This window comes from Oenanthe melanoleuca, chromosome 5 (assembly GCF_029582105.1).
Source record: "Oenanthe melanoleuca isolate GR-GAL-2019-014 chromosome 5, OMel1.0, whole genome shotgun sequence".
NCBI classification, from domain to species: domain Eukaryota; kingdom Metazoa; phylum Chordata; class Aves; order Passeriformes; family Muscicapidae; genus Oenanthe; species Oenanthe melanoleuca.
Window position 1 is genome coordinate 22,349,004 of NC_079339.1, and position 21,710 is coordinate 22,370,713.

Genomic DNA, 21,710 nt, shown 5'->3' on the forward strand with positions numbered 1-21,710 from the left:
AAACTCAAGCAAAATATTTCATACTTCTGGTGAATTTATGGCTGGTGAGTGTAGTGGGGTAACTGACAATGAGTTAAACAAGTCCTGGTCACATCTGCTCAATGCGTGTCATATAATTCTCACTAATTGAGTTGGAATTTGTGACTGCTTCAGCTTGTTGCCAGGTGTGCTGGCTGCGTTCAGCCTTGCTCTTTGGCCATCAGAGGAGAGCCCTGGCCTTGCAGCAGGCTGGGAGGCAGGTCATGGGGGCTTGTCCTGCTGCCACCAGCCTTTGCTGTGCTGGGACACTGCTCCACTGCTTCGTGCACAGAAATGTACTTTGTGGAGAAAGTGCTGTGGCAAAGCAATTATCCCAGTGGAGCATTGGCTTCTATCTGACTGTGGGCAGTGCTCCTCCTCTGAGCAAAGTGGCTCTCCCTCTTATTTGTGGGCTCTTGGATCTCTCAGAGTTTGTGCTGGCTGTAAGCATGAGCTGCATAGCCAGCTGATACTTATTGAAGTGACCTGAAGTGGTTGGCATGGCCGAGGACCTTGGTAAGGGCATTCACCTCAGGGAGAATGGTCAGCCTGGGTCTTCCATGGCAGTATGGGGGGCAGCTCAGAGCCTTGAATGCTGTGCTTTATGCCCTGTTCTCAGTTGTCAGTAGCTGACTGTTCTGGATTACTATTTCTGGTAATAATATGCAACTGTAGAAAAAGTGTATGAACTCATGTCCGTCTTTCACCATGGGCCTGCGCTTGAAATTGTGGTACAAGCTATGCAAGATCTGCTTTAAAAGAAGAGGGGATGACCTCCAGAAGGCCAGCAGTGAGAAGCTGAGTGAAGGAGCTGTGTGCTGAGGAGGGGATGGATTCCTATATGGCTGTTTCACATGAAGGAATGTCCCAGTCTGGGAAGCCTGCCAGTAAAATGTAAAATTAAAGCTCTGTTTTGGAGGCTGATCCATGCAGATAAGAGCCTGTGACTGTTAACTAATAACTACAAGAGGGGCAGTGATAAAGGCAGCATACTTGAGGACAGGAATTCACAGGTTCGTTCATGCTTAACCCCATTTGGAGTTTAGTTCCTGCATTGGAGATTAACAGCTCAGATGTTCTTGTGTTTTCTACTTCCCTGATTTTGAGCAATATGACAAAGCCACTGGAGATCTCAACATGTGTCATGCACAAACGGGACAGGTCCTTGCCTACCCAGAAGAGGTTATGTGGCACTGCATGTGAACCCAGGGATGATCCAGGGATGCCTTTTGGGCTTTGTAGCAGTCGTGCTGATGTCCTGGATTTGCTGAGGACCACTGTGCACAACTGCCTTTGCTGTCCAAAGCACTTGGTGTTGTGTGCAAACAGTGCCTGGGCCATCACAGCGTCCCTCTCAGCGAGGGATTGGCCTTGCTGACATGCTGCTGGGACATTGCAGTAGGCTGTGTGCCCACTGAACATAACATTGGGAGGCTAAATGTCCTGTTGGGCACAGGGACACACACAGGTGAGGCCAAGTACCCCCTGGGAATTCCCTCAGCAGTAACCAAGGAGCCTGCTGTGCTAATGCTTACATGGTACTTCTCCATATCTTCTGAAATCTTCAGAGGCTCTTCATGTTTAGGTGCTAGAACAAACACAATTATAAAAACTGCCAGAAAGTCTCTAAAACAATGAATTGGAGGGAGTAAAAACTGCAGAATGTAAACTAGACTCTTGTAGCTGTGGAAAGCTAAAGAAGGAGGAGAAATGGCAAGAAAGAGAAACTAATGAGCAGTGAAATTACAAAAAATTAAGCACCACTTTGAATACATCAGAAGCTAAAAGAGTGCTAAAAGCACAGTCATCTGCTGGGGTCTGGAACTGGAGAAATGTCATGTTTCTTTCCTGGAAGGAAAGCTAGAAGGTGGTACTGGTTACAGCAGCAGTGTAATGCTGTCTGTTGTAGCAGTAGCTTGGGAAATTAGCTACTACAGCAGTACATTTTAAAGTTTGCTATTCTGGCTTACTTACGTCCAGGAATTTTAAAAGCCCTGGCTGAGCAGTGCTCTCTGAGCCATAAATGCTAATTTAAAAATAATTTTTAAAAAAAGCATGCATAATGAGTTAGACTTAATAAAATGTTGTGTGTTACTCATAAGCGAGCAGGCCAATTTCAAGTTTAAGTGGGCAAATTAGACTTGGCTACCCACAGTCTGATGTTCACTTCCAGTAAAATAATGTAATAGCTGATATGGATCAGATTGGTCATGATTTAAGGGGGTCTTGTAATAGTCAGTCTGCACAGGTTTTTTTTAAATTGTTCTTTCCTAACATAGTATGATTTTCTGGTGTTGCTATAATTTTACTTGATAAAGGTAAAACTGTTGGTAAGCCTAGCATGTTTAATGCACTGAAGTTGTGCAACAAGTCATGGGAATAAATAGGTGGGATGATTCAGTGTGTCACACATGCACTGTTGGAGTGAGTCCAGATGAGGCAGGGCTGTGAAGATGATCTGGGGGCTGGAGCACCTCTCCTGTGAAGACAGAGACTTAGGATTGTTCAGCCTGGAGATGAGCAGGCTCCAGGGAGACCTGATCGCTGCCTTTCAGTACTTGAAAGGAGCTTTTAGGAAAGCTGGGGATAGACTTTTTAGCTGGGCCTGTGGCAATAGGACAAGGGGGAATGGCTTTAAACTGAAAGAGGGTAGATTTGGATTAGATACTAGAAAAAATTTCTTTACTGTGAGGGTGATATGGCACTGGAACACAGAGAAGGTGTGGCTGCCCCATCTTTGGAAATGTTCAAGGCGAAATTGGATGGTACCTTGAGCAGCTTGGTCCAGGGATGTTGTCTCTGCAGTGGAATTGGAACTAGATGATCTTTAAGGTCCCTGCCAACCCAAGCCATTCTGTGATTCAGTGCACAAAAGGAGACCTGACTAAATAAAGGGTCACAGTGTGACAACAAAAGGACCCCCATTTCTAGTAGTCTCAGCTGGGAATGTTTGGTTTTTTTGGCTCAATGCTAATCAAGAGGCAGAAATCAGTCTCTTCTCTCTATTAACAAGTTATAGGATGAGATGAAATGCCTTCAGGTTGCACCAGGGTAAATTTAGACTGGAAATTGCACAAGAGTTATCAAGCATTAAAACAAATTGCCCAGGGAAATAGCTGAGTCCCCAACCCTGGGAGGTATTTAAAAGACGTGTAGCTATGGCACTTAGACATATGGTTTAGTGGTGGACTTGGCAATGCTAACTTCATGGTTGGACTTGATGATTTTAAAGGTCATTTCCAGCCTAAATTATTCTATGATTTAGTGGTAGACTTGGCAGAGCTAGATTTACGTTGGACACGATGATCTTAAAGGTCATTTGCAGCCTAAATTATTCTCTTGATTCTAAGATTGTTGGTGTCCTGGGTGAAAAAGCAGAAAATTGATTTGGATTATGTTTGTGGGCAACATAAAATCTGGGCAAGTCACAAGTAGTGAAAAGAGGTGAGTTAATGGTGAACTTGGGGTTGTTTGTGTGCTGGGTGAAACAACAAGGAGTTGTGTGACACTCAGAGCAGTCACCTACTCCCAGAGCAGGTGGGAGGGCTGGCAGGATGTGTGGTGGTGGCCTGGGAGCTGCTGCAGGAGCAAGGGCTCTTACAGCAGCATGGTGGTTCACTGAAAACAGAGCCCAGCTGGGCACAGTGACCAGAAAGTAAATGCAGCACTTGGACACAAACACAGCAGTCCTGAGCAGGGGCACGGAGGGCGTTATCTCAGTACAAGGTGCTGCTCCTGCCAGTGTGCTGCACAGGAATGTTGCTGTGATAAGTTGGAGGGAGTTCAGGGAGGACCAGGAGAGGGGAGGGCTGCATAATGTGCTGTACAGTAAAAGCTGTATAGACCTTTGTGTGTAAAGTAAATGCAGTGTTTCTTTCTTTTTTTTCCCCCATCTTGTTTGGAGCTATGCAGTAGCTTAACCAGAACTGAAGGAAGCAGAGTGACCTTCCTTGGCAGGAGGTCAGACTGTGACATTACAGGATTTCTCTCACTCTGTAAGAGATGCTATGGGGCAAGAGTGGGAAAGGAGAAGTCATTTTATCTTTAGAGGCAAATGTATGCATCTCTTCCTACTGAATGATTGGGGGATATGGGTGTTTTAACTTCAGGTGTCCTGTCTGCCAGGCTTCCAGAACAGGTGGTTGTTCTGACTGAGAGCACCTGCCCCCCAGCCAGCATCCACCTTTCCTGTGACAATGCAGCCCCCACAGCTAACCAGCTCTGGGGCAGCACCTATCTCTTCCTGTCTCTTTTTCCCACTCCCCATCTTCAGCTGCTTTACTGCATACTTTGCAGGAAAGACTTTCTTCTCTGAGAAGGGCAGGTAGGCCCTGATTGCAGCACTGGCTGGTGCATGGGTACAGGACTGCAGAGCTTTCCTCTTGCTCCAGAGAGCGCAGACAAGGGACTCAGCCTGCCAAAATAATGAGCCCTTCTTTGGCATTACTATTGCTTTCCTTCTGAATGGCTGTGGTAATTCTAAAAGAAAATGTGCCTTGTTTTGGACATCCTGTAAAGGCTTTAAAGTGCATGTGTTTGCATGTGTCTCGTTGTATTTACACTGAGGCTTTGCTTTCAGACCACTGTATGAGTATTAAGTAACACTTCTTGATAAAGGCTTGATAAACATCCTTCAGGCTGCACATTAGCATGTGAGATTTTCAATTGGAAAAACGAATTGTTTGTCCCCTGGCACAAAGAGGAGCCAGAAAGGTTGGGAATGGCATTCCTTCTTGTGGTAAATAGGGCAGAAATGCACACCAGACTTCCATGGTGTTCAGGCCTGTACAAGCATGTGTGGAATAAGAAAATTCCTGTCTTCAGGGGTTTGTGACATTAGAACATGAATTTAGAAATGCCCTGAGCCAATTCACTATGGGGATGGGCTCTTCTACCAGTTTCCCTGACAGAAGTGGTCTGATGAGCTGCAGAGGCCCCTCTCAGCCCTGCAAGTATGCAGCATAACAGCGTGTCATTGGGCAGTGGACATGGAATCAGGGGATTTGGGGTGAGCAGCTATGAAATCAGTCTGATCTGGTATGGTACCTGTGTGCAGACAGTTTGTGTGCCTTAGAGAAAGTCTAAAGATGAATGCAAATGAAGACATGAGCAGCACTCTTAATTTATTCCTTTTCTCAAGTTGAGATGCTCTTACGCTTAGTGCCCTTCCAAAAATCTAAATTAAATCCATTCCAAATAATTATCACTTGACATATCTATATTTTCTCTTCAGCACCACCCCTGACAGGAGGGGGAAGGAAGCATTGCTGTTTTGGAGCTTGCTGTCCTTAAACATCATTAAGTGATTGATGATTCTGTGAAGTGCCTCCTGGCTCTTGTGTTGGGCAGAGGGAGGTGGGGCTCAGCTCTGGCTGCTGCAAAGGAAGATCATGAGCATGGTTTGTGCAATATTGATGGAGTCCCAAAGGGCACTGTAGGCTTCCAGAGCACATGGAAGGCTCTTTCTGCAGTAGTGCACTGGACTCTGGTCCCAGATGGACACTGCCATATGTAAGGTTTGTAGGTGGGTCCTGGTTCAGTACCCCAGTCTGCATTCCTCTTTCTTGTCCTTCTGCCCCAAAGACTGCTCTGAGGTAGTGTGCTCCTAGTCCCCATAATATATCACACCCATCACTCTTAAATTCCATGTGCAGTTGGAAGTCCCATGTGTGTTTTTAATGGGCTCTGTGAGGCATACTTCAGATTCTCCATGCCTCAGGTTGCTCAGATGTCTCATGCTCTTCACCTGACCTGCAGCTGAACTGCTCTCCCCTCCCCAGTGCAGGAAGAGGTTTCCACATGCACGTGTGGGTGCCCTGGTGCATGGTGGCAGCTCTGGTGCTGGAGGGAGCCTGATCTGCTGCTGCATCCTGGCCTGGGGGAGAAGGCTGTGCTTCCTGGGGGAGCAGGGTTGTCATTTCTCACTACTCATATTTCTGCACCCTTCCTTCATTGTGTTTCAGAACATGAGTGAGAACTTGAAGGACTGTTTGATCCAGACCCAGGCTTCCCTAGGGGACATGGTGACGATAAAAACAGAGGCCTGCTCTCCACACCGAGACCAGGAGTATGGACAGCCTTGGTAGGTGGCTGAGCTTTGGTCTGATGTGCTCTAACCCCTTCTCTCCACCTACCTCCCAGCTTAAAAGTGGTTTTGAGGAATGTCATTGAGCTGCCTGAAGTTACTAAAGCTCTTCCTTGTGAGGTCTGCCTTGGGGTGTTTGACAGGGGTGGGCACCTACTCATGTGCACTTATCTAGCTGAAGCCACCTTCTGCTGTGGGCTTTAGCCTTAAGGATCTGATATATCAGCTTTTGGCAGGTTGGGTTGGCAAGTTTAGTTATTTCTCTGCTACAGTTGTGAGACTGAAGGAGTTGATCCTGCCCCATTGCTTCAGCTTCTCTCTGTGTGCAGGCCCAGCATCTTGCTAGGTTAACATCATCCTTCTGTTGTTCCCTCCTCAGCTCTGGAAGGCCTGACCCACAGTCCATGGAGATGGAACCCAAGAAACTGAAAGGGAAGCGGGATGTAATCATGACCAAGAGCTTTCAGCAAGTGGATTTCTGGTGTAAGTGTCTTGTGAGTGAGGGAAAAGCACCACTGCTGCTTGTGTAGATTTTGGTCTTCCCTGTCAGTTTGGAGCAGGAAGCAGGGGAAAAAAGAGCTGGGGAGAAGAAATACAACACATTGTCACCTGAAAAGACTGGCATGGTTGGTAGGGAAATAGTTGCACAAAAGCAGCTTGTCCATGAAGGGCCTAGTCAGAAGTAGGGAGGTAGGAGGAAAGCAAGTTGTAAACATGAAAATGGGCATTGGAAAACCCCAAGAGTCTGGAAAACCCAACGACTTGAATTCAGAAACTGCAAAGGGAGCATTGGCAGATGACAACTCTTCCCTTCATATTCTGGAAAGACAACTGGTGCCATTTATGTTGGCATACTTACAATTTATCAACTGGTAGACCTGCATCTCTGTGTGGACTCAGGACAGGAGCCTGGGATGCTGTCTCTCTCCCATAGAATGAAGGCTATGTGATGAGGGTATTTGTTTTCAGGAATCCTTGTTTTAGCTCTCCTTTTGTGTGTGGGGAGTCAGGCCTTTTGGCTGGAGGACTTGCTGCTAACCAGGGATGTGCAGGGAGCCTCAGCCTGTGTCTCTGCAGGTGGTGATGGGGCCTTTCTGTGTATGTTCAGCCATCAGTGGCAAATGCATGCAGGGCACCAGGGCTCACACAGGTGCAGGGGAAAGAGCAGGTAGGGCCAGTGTGGTTTGGGGCAGGACCCTTGTTGAGAGGCGTGGCAGAACAAGGGAGCAGCCAGAGAAGCATCTGTGTAGGCTGTAGGGAAGGGGCTCAGCTAGGACAGGGAGCTGTCCTGAGTGCTGTGCAGCCCGTGTGCTGTGTGAGCCTGTGCATCATGTCTGCCCTGCCTAACCCCTGTTTCCTTCACATCTGCAGTCTGTGAGTCCTGCCAGGAGTACTTTGTGGATGAGTGTCCAAACCATGGCCCCCCAGTGTTCGTGTCTGACACGCCAGTGCCCGTTGGCATTCCGGACCGGGCAGCGCTGACCATCCCGCCCGGAATGGAGGTGGTTAGAGAGCCCAGTGGGGAGAACGACGTGCGCTGTATGGGCGAGGTGATCCCCAAAGGTCACATCTTTGGGCCCTATGAGGGGCAGATCTCTAGCCAGGACAGGTCTGCAGGATTCTTCTCGTGGCTGGTGAGTTTCCCCAACTAAGTGACACCTCAGCCTTGCAGCTCAGAGCTGGGGGAGCTACGGGCCTGTGGAACCAAACCTTAGCCGTCCTTCCCCTTCTCTGCTAGCCACATGGGCACTACATCAGCATCGATCTGCTGTAAATATTAGCAGCTGAAGGGTATGCATAGATGATCTAGAGATTACAGAGCTCTCTCGTGGACCTCTAGCACTCCCTCACAACCTGCCTGAGCAGAGGAGGTGGCTAAGAGGCCAGAAAAGAGATCCAGTCCATCAGGCACTGATCTACATTCACATTCCAGCACCAAAACTTTTTTCCCCTCATACTACACGACTTGGTTAGCATATGAGATAGGGAGGTCACTGGATCAACGTGTTAATTATGAGAATTGCAATGTAGGACTTGAGTTATTATTAAGGAAAAAATTGACAGCTGCTGATATGAAATGCTCCTCACACTTTTCCATCTGGAAAATAAATGTGTGTCTCAGTCCTGTCCCAGAAGGGGAGTTAATCTTTTAAATCCCTGGATTGTTAATGATTTTGTCAGCTGCATCCATAGTTACAGATATTTGTACATAGAAAAATGGCTGTCAGTCAGTTCAGAGTAGTCTCTATGTGCTCCAGGTCAGCAGCCTGTAGTACCAGGAGAGCTGAGATTCACAGCATAGGGTTTCACACCATGACTTAGAGCCAGAACTGAAGCAGTGATTTGAGATTCATAGACCTTCTCCTGCCTGGACCAGCTGGTTGACTGTGCTGCATCCCTTCTCTTGTTCCACAGATCGTTGATAAGAACAACCGCTACAAATCCATTGATGGGACAGATGAAACCAAAGCAAACTGGATGAGGTGAGTCCAGTTCTCTTCTGCCTTCCCTCCAGGGATTCTGTCTTCCAGAGAGAGGCCATCAAATACTCCTTATTGTTTGCTGTGTTGGAAATCCAAACCAAAATGTCACCTCCCATTTTGCAAATGCTGTGCTTGTACTCTTTCAGTATTTATTGTAATATGAGTATCTTTGATGTCAGATTCAAAGAAAGGGTCTAAAAAAGACAAGGATATGTATATGGAGGATTGCTATTTTCTGGAATGAGGATGAATGTTAAAGATGATCCTATTTATCTGCTCTTACAAGCACTGACAGGTCTCTCTCCATTCTTTTACTCATTTTTTTGTGTTATGTTCAAATATTTGCAAAATGCTTTGCATTATCCTTAAGGTAACATTTGATTCTGTTTGAGTTTTTTTTGGGTTTTTTTTTGTCCCTACTCATTTGACAGCTACTGGAAGAGGTGCTTTTTTTCCTTTCTGTGTGGGTTTCATTTGAGGCAGCTGTGGGTGCTGGCTGCGGGTGTGCAGTGCCAGCTGTGCTGTGTGAGGAGCTGGGCGGCTGAAGCAGAGCTGTGTGCTTGTGCTCCCTCTGCCGGCAGCGCTGCTGGCTCTGCTCTGCTCTGCTCTGCTCTGCCCCGGGAGCTGCAGCAGGAAGGGACCCTGGGGGACAGGGGGCAGTGCTCAATTACTGGCATATCTGTATCTGCAAAACGTAGCTCACCAAGCCCTTGTGTGTGTGGTGAGTCATCAGAACAGGGCTTTGCTGCACAGTGAGGCCAGCCCTGCTTCTGCAGGGAGCTTTGGAAGCAGTTGTTATCAAGAAGGCATTTCCTACAGTAAAGCAGCATGGGATTACCTAGTTTGCTGGCCTGGATGTCCTGGATTTTCAGTTGTCCTTCATTAAGGGAATAAAAAGTATAAAGTAGAGGTAAATGCAAGATTAACCTAACTGGTCATATCTGGTTTTGCATCACTTCTGGCCATTTCAGTCTTCACATGGATAGCAGCTGTTTGGCATTTATGTTTATAAAGTTCAGCAAAGGATTTCATTTTTCTGTAAGGATTCCAGCTGTTGCTCACTGCTGGATGAGATAAAATACTAGACCAGGGCTGAGGTTGGAGTCATTGCTTCAAAGAGAAGCAGTGGTACAATGAAGTAGGTAGGCAGACATATATCTAGAAGTAAAGAATGCAGTGTTCAAAAATCTACATAGATCTGGATCTTTGTGATCTACATGGTAGCAAAGCCAGGGCAACACAGTCTTGGAAAGATTCTATGATGAGCTCTTCTTCCTACTGCCATGAACTTGAGCTTGATGTTTGGATTTAAGTGGGTACTACTTGTGGTCCTAACACCAAAGAGCAGAATATTTTTGCCTAATCTTGTATTTGCCATGGTTCAGTCTGAGTGTGAGTGTGGTTTGGGTCATTGTGTACAGCCTTGTAAGTCATGGAGATTACGACTTTGTGGAAAGGGGATGTTTGTGACCCCTCAAGGGAAGGGTGTATCAAAGGGTCTCTGCAGGCTACACTGGTCTTACTGACCTTTCTGATTTTACTCTTGAAAAGTGCTTATGACCAGTAGTATTATGTAGAGTCTGACTGACAGTTCAAGTGGCAATAGAAGTCCTCAAAAAGCCTTGATTTTGTTTATTAGCATTTTTTTAGACTAAGGTGTGCTCAATATTCTGTGCTAGAACATCACCTGACACCGAGATCACACACAGAAACCACTCTTGACTTCCAGGACGCTGTAGACAGCGCTCTTTTTGTTTTTCAGATGGTGCTCTTTGCTATCACTCACAGATGGAGTGCTTTGCAAAGCAGATCTACTCACCTTCTGGGTAGGTGGGTATGGCATGGGAGGGCAGCTTGGGCTGACTCCTCTCTCTTCTTGTAGATCTGGCTATTGTTTTTGTTGTTTGAATACCACATCTGAGTCCATTTTCATGTTGCCTGAGGACACTATGTACACAGCAGCACTTGCTGGTTTAATTTCAAGTGCCTGTTTACTCAAGGCAGTGGATGACAGGGAGGAAGGAGTAACAAGTGCAGCAGATGGCATGGCAATGATAACATCCTCTTGCCTTTCCTCTCATCAGTTAGTCAGTCGAAAGACTCCTGATGCTGGGAGCATGTTCTCCTAAGCTGGCTGCTGGCACGTGGCTAATGCTCCCTTCTTCTCTGTCCAGAGTAAAGCCCTGCAGTTTGCAATACTTCATGAAACTCCATGACTTCAGCATATGCAAACATCTTCCTCTGTTTTTATTTTTCTGGGGGCTGATTACTGTGGATAGCAGCAAGCAAAATTAATGCTTTCTTAGACAAAAGCCATAAATTTCTCCTGGTGGCAGTTCTTGGGGCTTCTGAAGGGTTGCAGAGGACCATCCATTTTCCTGGTAGCTTCTGAGGAAATTCTCTTATTCAGCTGCTGGTATCCTTTAAAAATAATGGATCTCACAAAAACCAGAAAGTAATTCAGAAAGTCCAGGAAAGTCCATCCTTCTGTATATGTATCACTTGGCTCAGAACGAGATGTAGGATAGAAACTGGTGGTGCCTAACTGAACTGTTGAAGTGTAGTGCCTCATATTTGGGGTTTCCAGGATGTTTTGAGCATTTGTAGTCTGTAGCCCTTCTTACATGTGAGTACTTGAATTCTTAGGCTTGTGGCACAGTATAAATTCATCCTTTGCCTTAGCCAATGTGAAAAGGCTGAAGCAAGACTTTCTCACTGCTTTCTACTTTGCCTTTCTTACTGCCCCCTTTCCTCTCCAAACATAGTAACAGAGATCATGGGGAGCCACCCTGTCCTGTAAATCTTCTTGTATCTCCTTATAATGGAGGCATCTCTGTTTTGATTTTCATACAATAATAGAGCTTGGAAGGGAGCTCTGGTCAAGTGTTCCAATAGCCTGCTTAAGCAGGACTAACTTTGACTAGTAGATCTTTTAAGTACGGAGCTGCTGTTCCAACTTTACAGGACTTTCTAAAAATAAGCATTTAAAAAACAGTCAGGGTTACTGTGACTGCCTTTGTGTCTAGGGGGAATAAAAGCCACCAGCCTATGAATGTCATTTTGTGAACATCATAAACTGATTTCTGCTACCTTGCAGCAAGCGGAGCAAATGTTCTTATCAATTAAGTCAAATTTATGCAGAGTGAAGGAATCCTAAATTACTGTGGGACTGTGATCCTTGCAGAAAAAAAAAGCCAAACCAAAAACTACTGCAAAGCCCTGGGAAAAATTACATGTTTGTTTCTTGTAGGCCAAGAAAAGTGGACTTGATTGATATTTTTGTGCCCACTGTTCAATGTGTCTTGCACTTTCAGATTGACCTGGGCTGAGGTGTGAATACACAACCTCACAGCTGGGGCTGCTCTGGAGCCTGCTAAAACCTCATGGCATCACCAGAGAGGTACTTGTAAATATCAGTGACTGCCTCTAGGGACATACGGCATGCTGGAGGAGAAAAAGATCCCTCTGATAGTAATGCTGTCTGCATTTTTATAAGGAGGAGGTTGATGTGCCTGCCTAATATTAATTGAATTTGTGATTAAAACTAGCCAGAGCTCATTACTCAATGTGTGGCAAGGTTGCTATTGGAATATGTAAATTAGATTGTTTTGACCCAAATTGTGCTGGAGCATATGAGTGGAAGCACTGGAATCTGAATATCCAGGCCTGTGCTAAGCTGTCCTAAGTGCAGTTGATGGGATATCCTGTCTGGGAAGAGCAAAGAGGGCTCTAATTCCCCATTGGTGCAGCTGTGATGGTGACAGCAGCTGTGAGTTTGGCAGAGAAGAAGGGACACTGGGTTTTGTGACCCCATGGCTCCAGAGAGTGCTGTTCTGTTCTGCAAGTTCACCCCTACCCACAGCACTTTGCAGAATGCTGTTACTCTTCTTCACCAGAGCAGCTTGTCAGTGGAGGTTTGTTGCCACCTCCTGGAGGCACCGATAACACTGTGAAGCCATGCATACCCGATGAGGAGATACGCCAAGCCCAGTTACACTGAATGCAATAGAAGTCAAACTGTAAATATTCCCTTGCTCAATGTTTTGTGCAGCCTTATCCCTAATTCTTGTGTTCAGCTGTGAGAACTCCTTTCTCCTTTTAAGTTTGAGTTTTTTTGTTGGGGTTTTTTGAGATTCAGGGTAGCAGATGCTTTGCTGGCTCTCCATCATTTCATTACCATCCTCTCTAAATGCTCCTTCTTTCTCTCTATGAATGATGCTCTACCAAGACACTATGTCAATAATTTATGTTTGTTACCATGAAATGCATCTGTGCACTTAGGTCCCAGCTCTCCCTGATGTGGCCTGGATTTGAGCAGCTTCTCCTACTGGTTTTCCAGCTTTAACCAAACTGACACTTGCCCCAATGGCAGAGGTAGTGTCAGTGAGATTGATTAAACAACAGTGTTAATGGCATTAGGAAGGAACTAAAATGACATGGGTCAGTGCCTTTCTGTAGGTTCAGACAATCTCTTTTCTCCTTTTGTATTGAATAGATCTACTACCTTTTTTTTTTTTTTTCCAATAACAAAACATAGTTAAGAGTAATGTTTTGTTTATTTTTATAGTTTGCTTTGACTGTGGCTAGAGAAATTAACACACACCCCCTTTGGAGAAAAGTGCTCGTTCTCAGGGTGGCTGCCTCTGTTTCTCACTGGGCTGAGGCTACAAGTTGTTCATTTGAAGCACCAGAAACTGGGTGCAGGCTCATGTTGGTGGCAGTGACGGAAAGCCTAGCCAGGAAAAACAAGTGGGTGGCCTCATTCCTTTTGAGAACAATGGGAAATGGCAGCCATTTCTGGGTGAAACAAGAGCTTGCTGTGAAGCAGACAGATGCTGGATTTAGAGTATCCCAATGCTGAAAAAAGAGATCTTTTCCTTAGGGAAAGCCAGTTGCAGAAATTACCCACCAGTCTAGTCAAAACCTACCTAACCTAAAAAAGTCCAATTTGATGTAGTATTTTCATGACATCCTGCAAGTTGTAAGAGAAGGGGTGGTGTAAAAGTTTCTGTTGCATGTTGTGCCAGGTAGAAGAGTAAGATACGTTTCAGGCCTCTAAATTTCCAGCAGTGTCACATTAGAAGCTAATTCACCACTGTGATTGCAAGTTTTCACGTTTTTTTGTGTGCACAAACTGTGGCAAGTGATGTGAGGCTGAACTGAAAATCTCCTATGTAAGTCATGGCATCAGACGATGTGTAAAATTTAATTTTAACTTTAAAGCTGAGAAGGCTCCTTCACACTAGTGTTGCTTGGTATTTTTTTTTTTCTTAAGCTTGAAAATTGCCTTCTAAAACCAAAACAGCTGCCTTTTCCTGGTGAGAGGTTGTGGTGGGTCGGGGGAGCTGGATCCCACCAAACTCCTCTGCCCCAGTACTGCACTGGCCAAGTGGTTGGATGCAGGGGGTTGCTTTGAGCTGATTTCCTTTTACCCAATTGTGCTTTGTGGGATGCTCAACCCAAGGAACATGGCTGAACGAAAGAGGAAGCCCAAGTTTTCCAAGGAAGAGCTGGACATTCTGGTCACTGAGGTGACCCGAAATGAAGCTGTGCTGTTTGGGAGGGAGACAGCGCGCCTATGCCATGCTGACAGGGACAAGATCTGGGAAGGCATAGCCAGGCAGATCACATCAGTCAGCCAGGTGCCCAGGTCTGTGAAGGACATTAAGCACAGATGGGACGACATGAAGAGGAGGACCAAGGACAAGCTGGCGTTGATGCAGAGGTCCCTCTCCAGCCCCGGCGGCGCGGGGCGGCCCTCGGCCATCGTCCTGACCGCCCGCGAGAGAGCCATCGAGTCAGCGCTGCACTCCTCCCGCCAGAGGCACGGCTGCCAGAGGGCCAGCCTGGACCTGGCTGACAGCCCATCAGCGAGCTGTGAGTATCACTGCCTTAACACCCTCTGCCTGTGCTTGCATATCTGTTTGACACCCGAAGAGCATGGTGTGTTGTGTGAGATGCTGGGCTGCCTGTCGAGACAGGTCTTTCTGCTGTGGTTGGTTTCTGCTCTGGTGGTTGTGGAGTGTTGAGTTGAGTTGTTTCCAAATTAAGATCATCTTTATCTGTTTATCTAGTTCTTTTCCATACTGTTGTCTGCGGGTAGATAGTGGATTATAAGTATGAATTAATCCTACAAGTGAGAGAGCATCTGTAGTTGAAGTATGACTGCCTCCAGTCTGTGGAAAAACTGCTTGCAAAGGATTAGGAGATATTCACCCTGACAAAACAGCAATGCTGCCAAACTGAGAGGTGTCTGCCTGTCACCAGTGGATCACTTCCAAGAGAGCTTTGGGGGTCTCAGTGATCACTGGTGTTCATTGCTGAGGTTGGGCCACTAATGATTTCTCAGTAGTGGTCTGAAGGATTGGCATGAACACTGTGAAAAAGGTAGACAATAATGACTCCTTCTTCACTGGTTTTAAAGAAACTGCTGGCCCTGCTTTTGAAGTTAATCTTCTTACACCACAAGTCTCAGACACCTTCCAGTGCTAAAACACAAGCTGCTTTGTGCAGGTTCTTTCTACAGTTTTGTACACACAGTTTTCTTCTGTGGAGGGGCAGCTTCTTGTTTGTGAGCTTTTAGGGATACCACGGAGAGAAAGAGGTGATAACTTCTTGGGAAGTGAGTCAACTAACCTCATGGGTGGCGCTGTCCTCCCACACTAGGTCTGATCTCATATCGGAAGTTATTAGTGGAAAAGCAAGGACAAAAGTCTTCCAGAACTGATGAAAGGGACTTGGTCACTCTTTGCATCTGTCTTGGAAGCCAGTTGCACTATTTCAGAGGTAAAAAGAATACAGGCTATGCAAGGAAACAGTGGGCAGCTGCACCAGGTGAAAGCTTGTCTCTTCTTACTCTTCACATGCCCATACCTGTGAACTGGCACATCACTAGATACTTATCAGACTAATAAGAATTTTTCCATGGCATTTTGCTTTAGTTTTGATTTTGCATCAGGTGCATTTGCCTGAATAACATAGAGTCCTGTTACTGCTATGTCTTACTGCCTGATTGTCTTAGTGATGCCAAGCCATGAGTGGCTTTGCAGAGCACACTTTGAGAGCAGCAAATACATCTATGCACTTCTCAGTGCAGAGGATGCAAGAAATGAAATGGATTCATATTCTAGTAATGAACAGTGCTCTGTACAGAATACCTCTCAGGTTTCTCATGGCTGAGCTTGTCACCCAGATGCTAACATTGCTGCACTCGTGCGTTGAGTTACGTGTCAGAAGCTACAGGCTCGTCTGAACTGGCAGACCTGGGGGAGGGGAAAACCCTTTTCCATGTTCTTTGAGAAACCCTGCAACAGAGGCTGGCATTGAGAGGGATTTCACATTACTAACTCATGCTTCCTCTTGTGTTTAAGCTGATGAAGATGAAGAGATGCCAGGCCCTTCCCAGGAGCAGCGCTTCCCCTCTCTGCAGCGGGCCGGCGCCGGTGTCAGCGCGCTCCCCAGGCCCTCCTTGCTGGGCGCCCGGTGCCTGTCGGAGCCCTCGGAAGGCGGCAGCCACAGGCAGGAGCTGCGCTGTCCATCCCCGCGCGCCTCGGCCCGCAGAGCCCCGCGCCCCCGCGCCAGGAGCCCGCCCCTCTCTGCCTTCGACCGCCAGCTTCTCCATTCCCATGCACAGCAAACAGACCTGCTCCGGCACTTCTGCCGGGAGCTGGTGGCCATCCACAGGGACATGGCAGACAGCATGCATGCCGTCAGCCAGAGCGTGGCTGGCCTCACCAGCCAGGTCAGCCAGATGTGTCAGACCCTGGCAGAAATCCGGGATGGGGTCCGGGCTTTCCATAGGATACAAGATCCTAGTGTCGTGCCAGGGTCCTGTCTGCAAACACCTTACTCTAAACAGCCCCCTGAGCCCAGTGCAGAGTCTGACCAGAACTCTCTAAAGTGGACGGCTCCTGCACGGGCCACCAGGTCACGAAAGAGAAAACATCATTTTTAGTCTGTAAACAAGAATGCCCCTTCCTGAGCTGCTGCATGTTCACATGGCTTCTCCATGTGTATCACTATTCTGTGGGAAAGGTCAGCAGGTGACCCAACCCATCCATCCATCCATCCATCCATCCATCCATCCATCCATCCATCCCCCTGCTGGCTAACAGAGCAGTATGAATATGGTAGCTAATCCCAGGACTGGCCCTCTGCAATGGCAAAGAGGAATCTCAAATACTGTAGAGCTTGGAATGTAGAACATCTTTGGGTTCATAGAGATTAAGAGTTTTCACTGGCTTCCCCATGCTTTAAATGCTGTATAAACTAAGAGGTGCAATACAAATCATTATCTGGATCTCTTCCTATGCCTGTGAAATATTATATACTGAAACAGCATGCTCCAGAGATCCCTTTGCAATCAACTCACAAATTTATCCTGCTACTGCATTCCCATCATCTTCCTGAGTATTAGTATATGCAGTATGTGCAGAAATACAGCCTTACTACTCTAAAAACTCTTACTGATCATTGCTTTTATCTTTCATTCAGCAATAGTGGGCTATCTGGGGTTTACTGTGACTTACACACAGCTTTGGGGAGAGGAGTGTGAAAGCACAGCTTGTGCAAGGAAGGGAAGAAGGCACAATTCTGAGGACAGGTTTGAGAACCAGGGGGTTTTAGATTGATGAAAAGGGGTTGCAGAGATATAGGCCTGGATCCTGCAGTGGCACATACACTTGTGTTAAGGAGTTCAACTTCTGTTTGCTCCATTCTGAAGCTCCTACCTTTCACAATTGCAGTTAAAATGAAATTATTTCGTCATATGACAACATTTAAAGATCATTGTATCATATTATTTTCTTGCATGTTGTCAAATCTTCAGTTTTGAACCACCTCACCCCTTCAAAATGCCAGAGACTGAACAGAAACCAGAAAAGGTGTAGGGACTGCTTCTGACCTCAGTCCAACTTGGTTTTGTTTTACTGTAATTCCGTCAGCCTCAGTACAGGTACTTTGCACGTAGTTTTTTTTAGGGTGGGATTTGTACTGTGTTCTCCTGTCATGAAGAGTTTACAGTCTAAATTCACAGCTACATAGGTTAAAATCTTAGACATGTTGGTTTTATACTGGTTTCTTTCTCCATCTAGATGCAAGAATGAACTGTTACAACATTTGAATTGCTCCAGAACTGTGTGAGGTTCCCAAGTACAACACTGATTCTGGAGCTAGGCTTTAATAGTGTCACTTCAGGTGGTGATAATGTATGTGGTAGCTCTTTTATACTATGTCTGTTTTCTCCTTAATTTGCACCTTTGCATCTAGCATGCTTCCCCCAGGTCTGGAAAAACCCAGATCATTATCCTGATAAACTTCAGCAGGGAAAAGGGTCAAGGTGTTAACCACACTGCAAACCGTGCTCTCCAGGCTGTCCGATTGTATTTGGAGGTTGCAGGAAACTATTCCAGTTAATATGAGTGTTCATCATCACGCCATGGCTGGGCTTCAGACTTGGCAAAAAAGTTACAGAAACTTCAGTGAAACTGAATACAGACAGTGTGGTGTAGCAGAAGGATGGCATGTTTTGTGTGGTCTTCAAGGGTCATCTTTAACCTGTCTGTCTCACCTCTGAAAATATAGTGCACTAGCTTCTTTCCTGAAAAGTTCATTGTATATCTGCTGTGTCAGGCATTCATGACATGCTTTTCCTTTTTTTTTTTTTTTTTTTTAAGATTCTAAAACAAGTAATTTATTTTTAGTGGTGCAATAAAAGGTTGCTCAAGGAAGTAGTGGTCTGGCAAGGAAAAAAGCCACATTTCTGAGGAATGACCTGACTGATTTCATTCAGAGGACATTCCTTTTAGTGCTGGTTCCTGACCAGGGCAGAACTCAGTGAGGATGTCCTTTTACCTCTGTTGAAATATTTGTATTCTGCAAAAGTCACAGTCTCCCTTCAGATGAAGGGGAGATTGGGGAATCTGGCAGAAGTGGATCTAATTTATGAATCTTAGAGAGCTGAAAAAAGGGTGGTATGTGTTAAAAGCTTTCTGAGTCAGTATAGCGCTGCTGCTGTATATTAATATTAGTATTTTATATTTTTTATATTTGGTCTTTACTGATGTCCTCCCATGGATATAGTGATAAGATTAGCTCCTTTGCTGTCATCCAGGGGGATCCCTTCTGAGAGCCCTCAGGTCTGCAAAGGAGGAGACTCCTGCAGGTGCTGGGCACTGGAGGGAGTTAGCATCATTGCTGCCATCAGTTTGCCCACACATATGTATTTAGAGAGAGAATCCTGGTGCAGGATGCACAGCCATCAGTGCAAATCCCCAGAGGCTGGGCACTGGTCAGGAGAAAGGACCTTTTACTGTAAACTGCTTGATGTCTCCCCTAGTTTCCTCTGTGGACTATTACAGATGGGCCCAGCTCTGGGGATGTATCTCCTGCCCCATGTAGACCCCTCGGTGGAGTGGCTTTTCTGTACTGGCTTGCAAAGGATACTGCACCTGTCATGTTAACTGCCTGTTGAAGTAAGTGTCTGTGTCTAAGCAAACTGCTGTGTTCAACCCCAGTATTTCCATGTCTTGTACATGCTGAAAAAATTCTCTCTTTAAAAGTATTTTTGTTAAGAATGCAATAAATATATAACACTTTTAACAGAGCTGCTGTTGAGTCGTTTGTTTCTCTCTACAATTTTTGCCTGAACTGATAAGAAGCCTGTCACAGATGTGGGTCTCCTGGAGACACTTGGCATCAGAGCACTGAGGCAGGGTTTATGGAAATGGCATCCCATGGCATTAGCCTGGCTGGTGGCTGCTCTCTTGCATGGGATCTCCTGCCCTGGCTCTGTGCCCAAAGTTGGTTTGGGAAAGGCCAGTGGCCTTTCCCTGCAGTGCACTGTCCTGGCAGCACCCTTGAGAGCAGCCAGAGGGTGAGGTGTGGAGTGGGCAGCAGGGAGCCATGAGGCAAGTCCAGGGCAGTAGTGGAGAGGAGAAGGGGAGAAATCTCCCTCCAGCTGCAGAGGTCTTCTCCTTCTTCACCGTCCTCTGGATCCTCACCAGAGGCTGTTCTCCTCCTGGGGAGGAATGATCCCAGCTGCAGAAAAATACCTTGACATTTTTCTGGACATGCTCACTCAGCCATCCCAAAATGGGAATTTGATGTCCTGAGTGGACTGTGGCTTAGGAAGAATGAAACAATTTTAATTTGGTGCTGTCTAGAGAGTCTGTGGGAAAGATCCTTCAGGGCAAGGAGCTGTGCCTCTGACAGCTGTGGGATTGATCCCAGCCCCAATACCTGCAGCTGGGTCAGAAGTGGTCTCCACTGGTGCAGTGTCTGGTCCTGAGTAGCCTGGTCAGCATCTGTGGTGTTCCAGAGGCTGGCCTGTCCCAAGGACTAGACAGGACTTTAAATGATGGATTTGTGGCTGGTGACAATGCCTCTGCAGGAGCAGGTGCAGCTCATGGTGTCTGGGTCTGCAGTGCTTGGGTCAGCCTAACTATGCCTGTCCTGGGTGTCCAAACCAAGGTAGCCTCCTTACTTCATCCAGATGGAGTATTTGGCATTTGGAAGGGGACTGGACAGCATGCAGCCTTCGCAGGAAGGATTGGGTTGATCAGGATGTGAGCACTTTGGCCTTGGCACGTATGTCAGTGAAGGCAGATCCTGCAGTCTCTCCTCAGCAGATAGTTTGTGCCCCTGGTTCACCAAGCTGGCTGCCCTTTTGTGGAATGACTTTCTCCATCCTTGGAAAGCATCTGCCTCAGCTGTGGTGTGCAGTGGCACTAAGTGTCTCAGACCAGCAGTTGGAATGTGGGGTTTGTGCAGTCCTTTGTAAGCTGTGTCTTTTGTGCCTCTGGGGAAACTCGAGCCTGGGGTTTGGCAGCACTCGTTCAAAATTGTTTCTTTTATGTGGATGATCTCATCCCATTTACCTGACTTCAGGGAAGTATCACAAGTGGATAGCTTCCTCACTAGGAGCCTAAACCACTTGCTAGCTGGGTGCAGCTGTGAGGAAAGATGTTTGTGGCTGGATTATCCCAGAACTCTCTGCTGGGGGCTCCTGATGAGACTGGCTGTGCCAGTGGCTGCTGGGGGCTGCATGAGCAGTCAGGCAGCATTTGCTGCATTGTTGCAGCAGTGCTGCAGCTCATTCCCTCCAGCCTGTGCTCTCCTCCCAGCTCCCTGCTGGGGTGGCCAGAGCTACAGGATGTGGGCAGTAGAGCTGAAGGATACTCAGGCAGAAATGCAGAGGGCTGTAGAGGCAGAAGGAGAGCAGTGAACAGAAAAAGCTCATGCTCATGCTTAACAAAATACTTTATAATAAAAGTGAGCCCTAATGGGAATAGTTAACTTCCCATTCAAAGTTGTATTTTCTACACCTCACTGTCAAATGCAGTTTGCTGAAAATGCACTAGACCATCCTGCCACTGCTGCATGAATTCCTCGGTGCCACTGGCTGTGGACATGCAGGTCATGCATGTTTTATTACGGATCTCTGAGTGACTTTAGGTTATTAAATCTTCACAAGGGCAGCCTGATCTGTTGTGGACAGTGGGATGCAGAGCAGGGTCTCTCCTTAGCTGGTGCTGGAAAGCATCCTGACATTTTTCTTGGACTGGAGAGAGCATCCTCTAGGATTTCCTGTGTTGCAAGGCATCAGACTAACCACAGCACATTGGTCTATCTCAAGGGTTGTGTATCATGGCTAGCTGGAGGGCTGATGCACCTTTTGAGGAGTGGTCACTAACACCCAAAAGTAACAGCCTGGCAGCTGTGTGCTGTTGCAGGACTTCCTTCCCACCACACTGGTCCGGGTCTCTCTTCCTTCTCAAATATACAAACTGGTACTTTAAAAGTTCCTTTTATGATCAGAAGTAAGAGAATAAAAGCCAATTTTGGCAGTACCAGTCTGCTGTTTAAATAATTAAGATGGCAGAGAATCCCAGGTAGCACACATGAGGAAAAATACAACCGCTTGCAGGCACATGCACAGTTGCTTAACATTAAAACCAGAATTGCTTGAGCCTCAGGCAGTCTGAAACACTGCCACTGCAGACATGTTTTCTGTGTTTTGTGGGAAGGTTCACCGAGTTTGTGACCTTATTTGCGTAGGTTAGTGGGATCACGTGCAGGTGGACTTGTGTCTTTATCTGTGCATTCACACGGCTAGAGAAGGTAGA

General features: G+C 46.5%; 1 protein-coding gene across 4 annotated transcripts in view; it reads left to right on the plus strand.

The window, feature by feature from the left end:
• PRDM11 (PR/SET domain 11) overlaps positions 1 to 21,710 on the plus strand; it is a 48,335-nt gene that overhangs the window by 11,648 nt on the left and 14,977 nt on the right. For 3 of the 4 annotated variants that reach the window (XM_056494017.1, XM_056494018.1, XM_056494019.1), the window contains exons 2-5: positions 5,982 to 6,100; positions 6,483 to 6,586; positions 7,475 to 7,737; positions 8,519 to 8,586. In XM_056494017.1, the coding sequence (XP_056349992.1) occupies positions 5,982 to 6,100; positions 6,483 to 6,586; positions 7,475 to 7,737; positions 8,519 to 8,586 (554 nt within the window). Of the gene's footprint in view, positions 1 to 5,981; positions 6,101 to 6,482; positions 6,587 to 7,474; positions 7,738 to 8,518; positions 8,587 to 14,050; positions 14,464 to 15,956; positions 19,039 to 21,710 lie in introns of those variants that run through there. The other variant, XM_056494020.1, reaches the window with a different exon arrangement.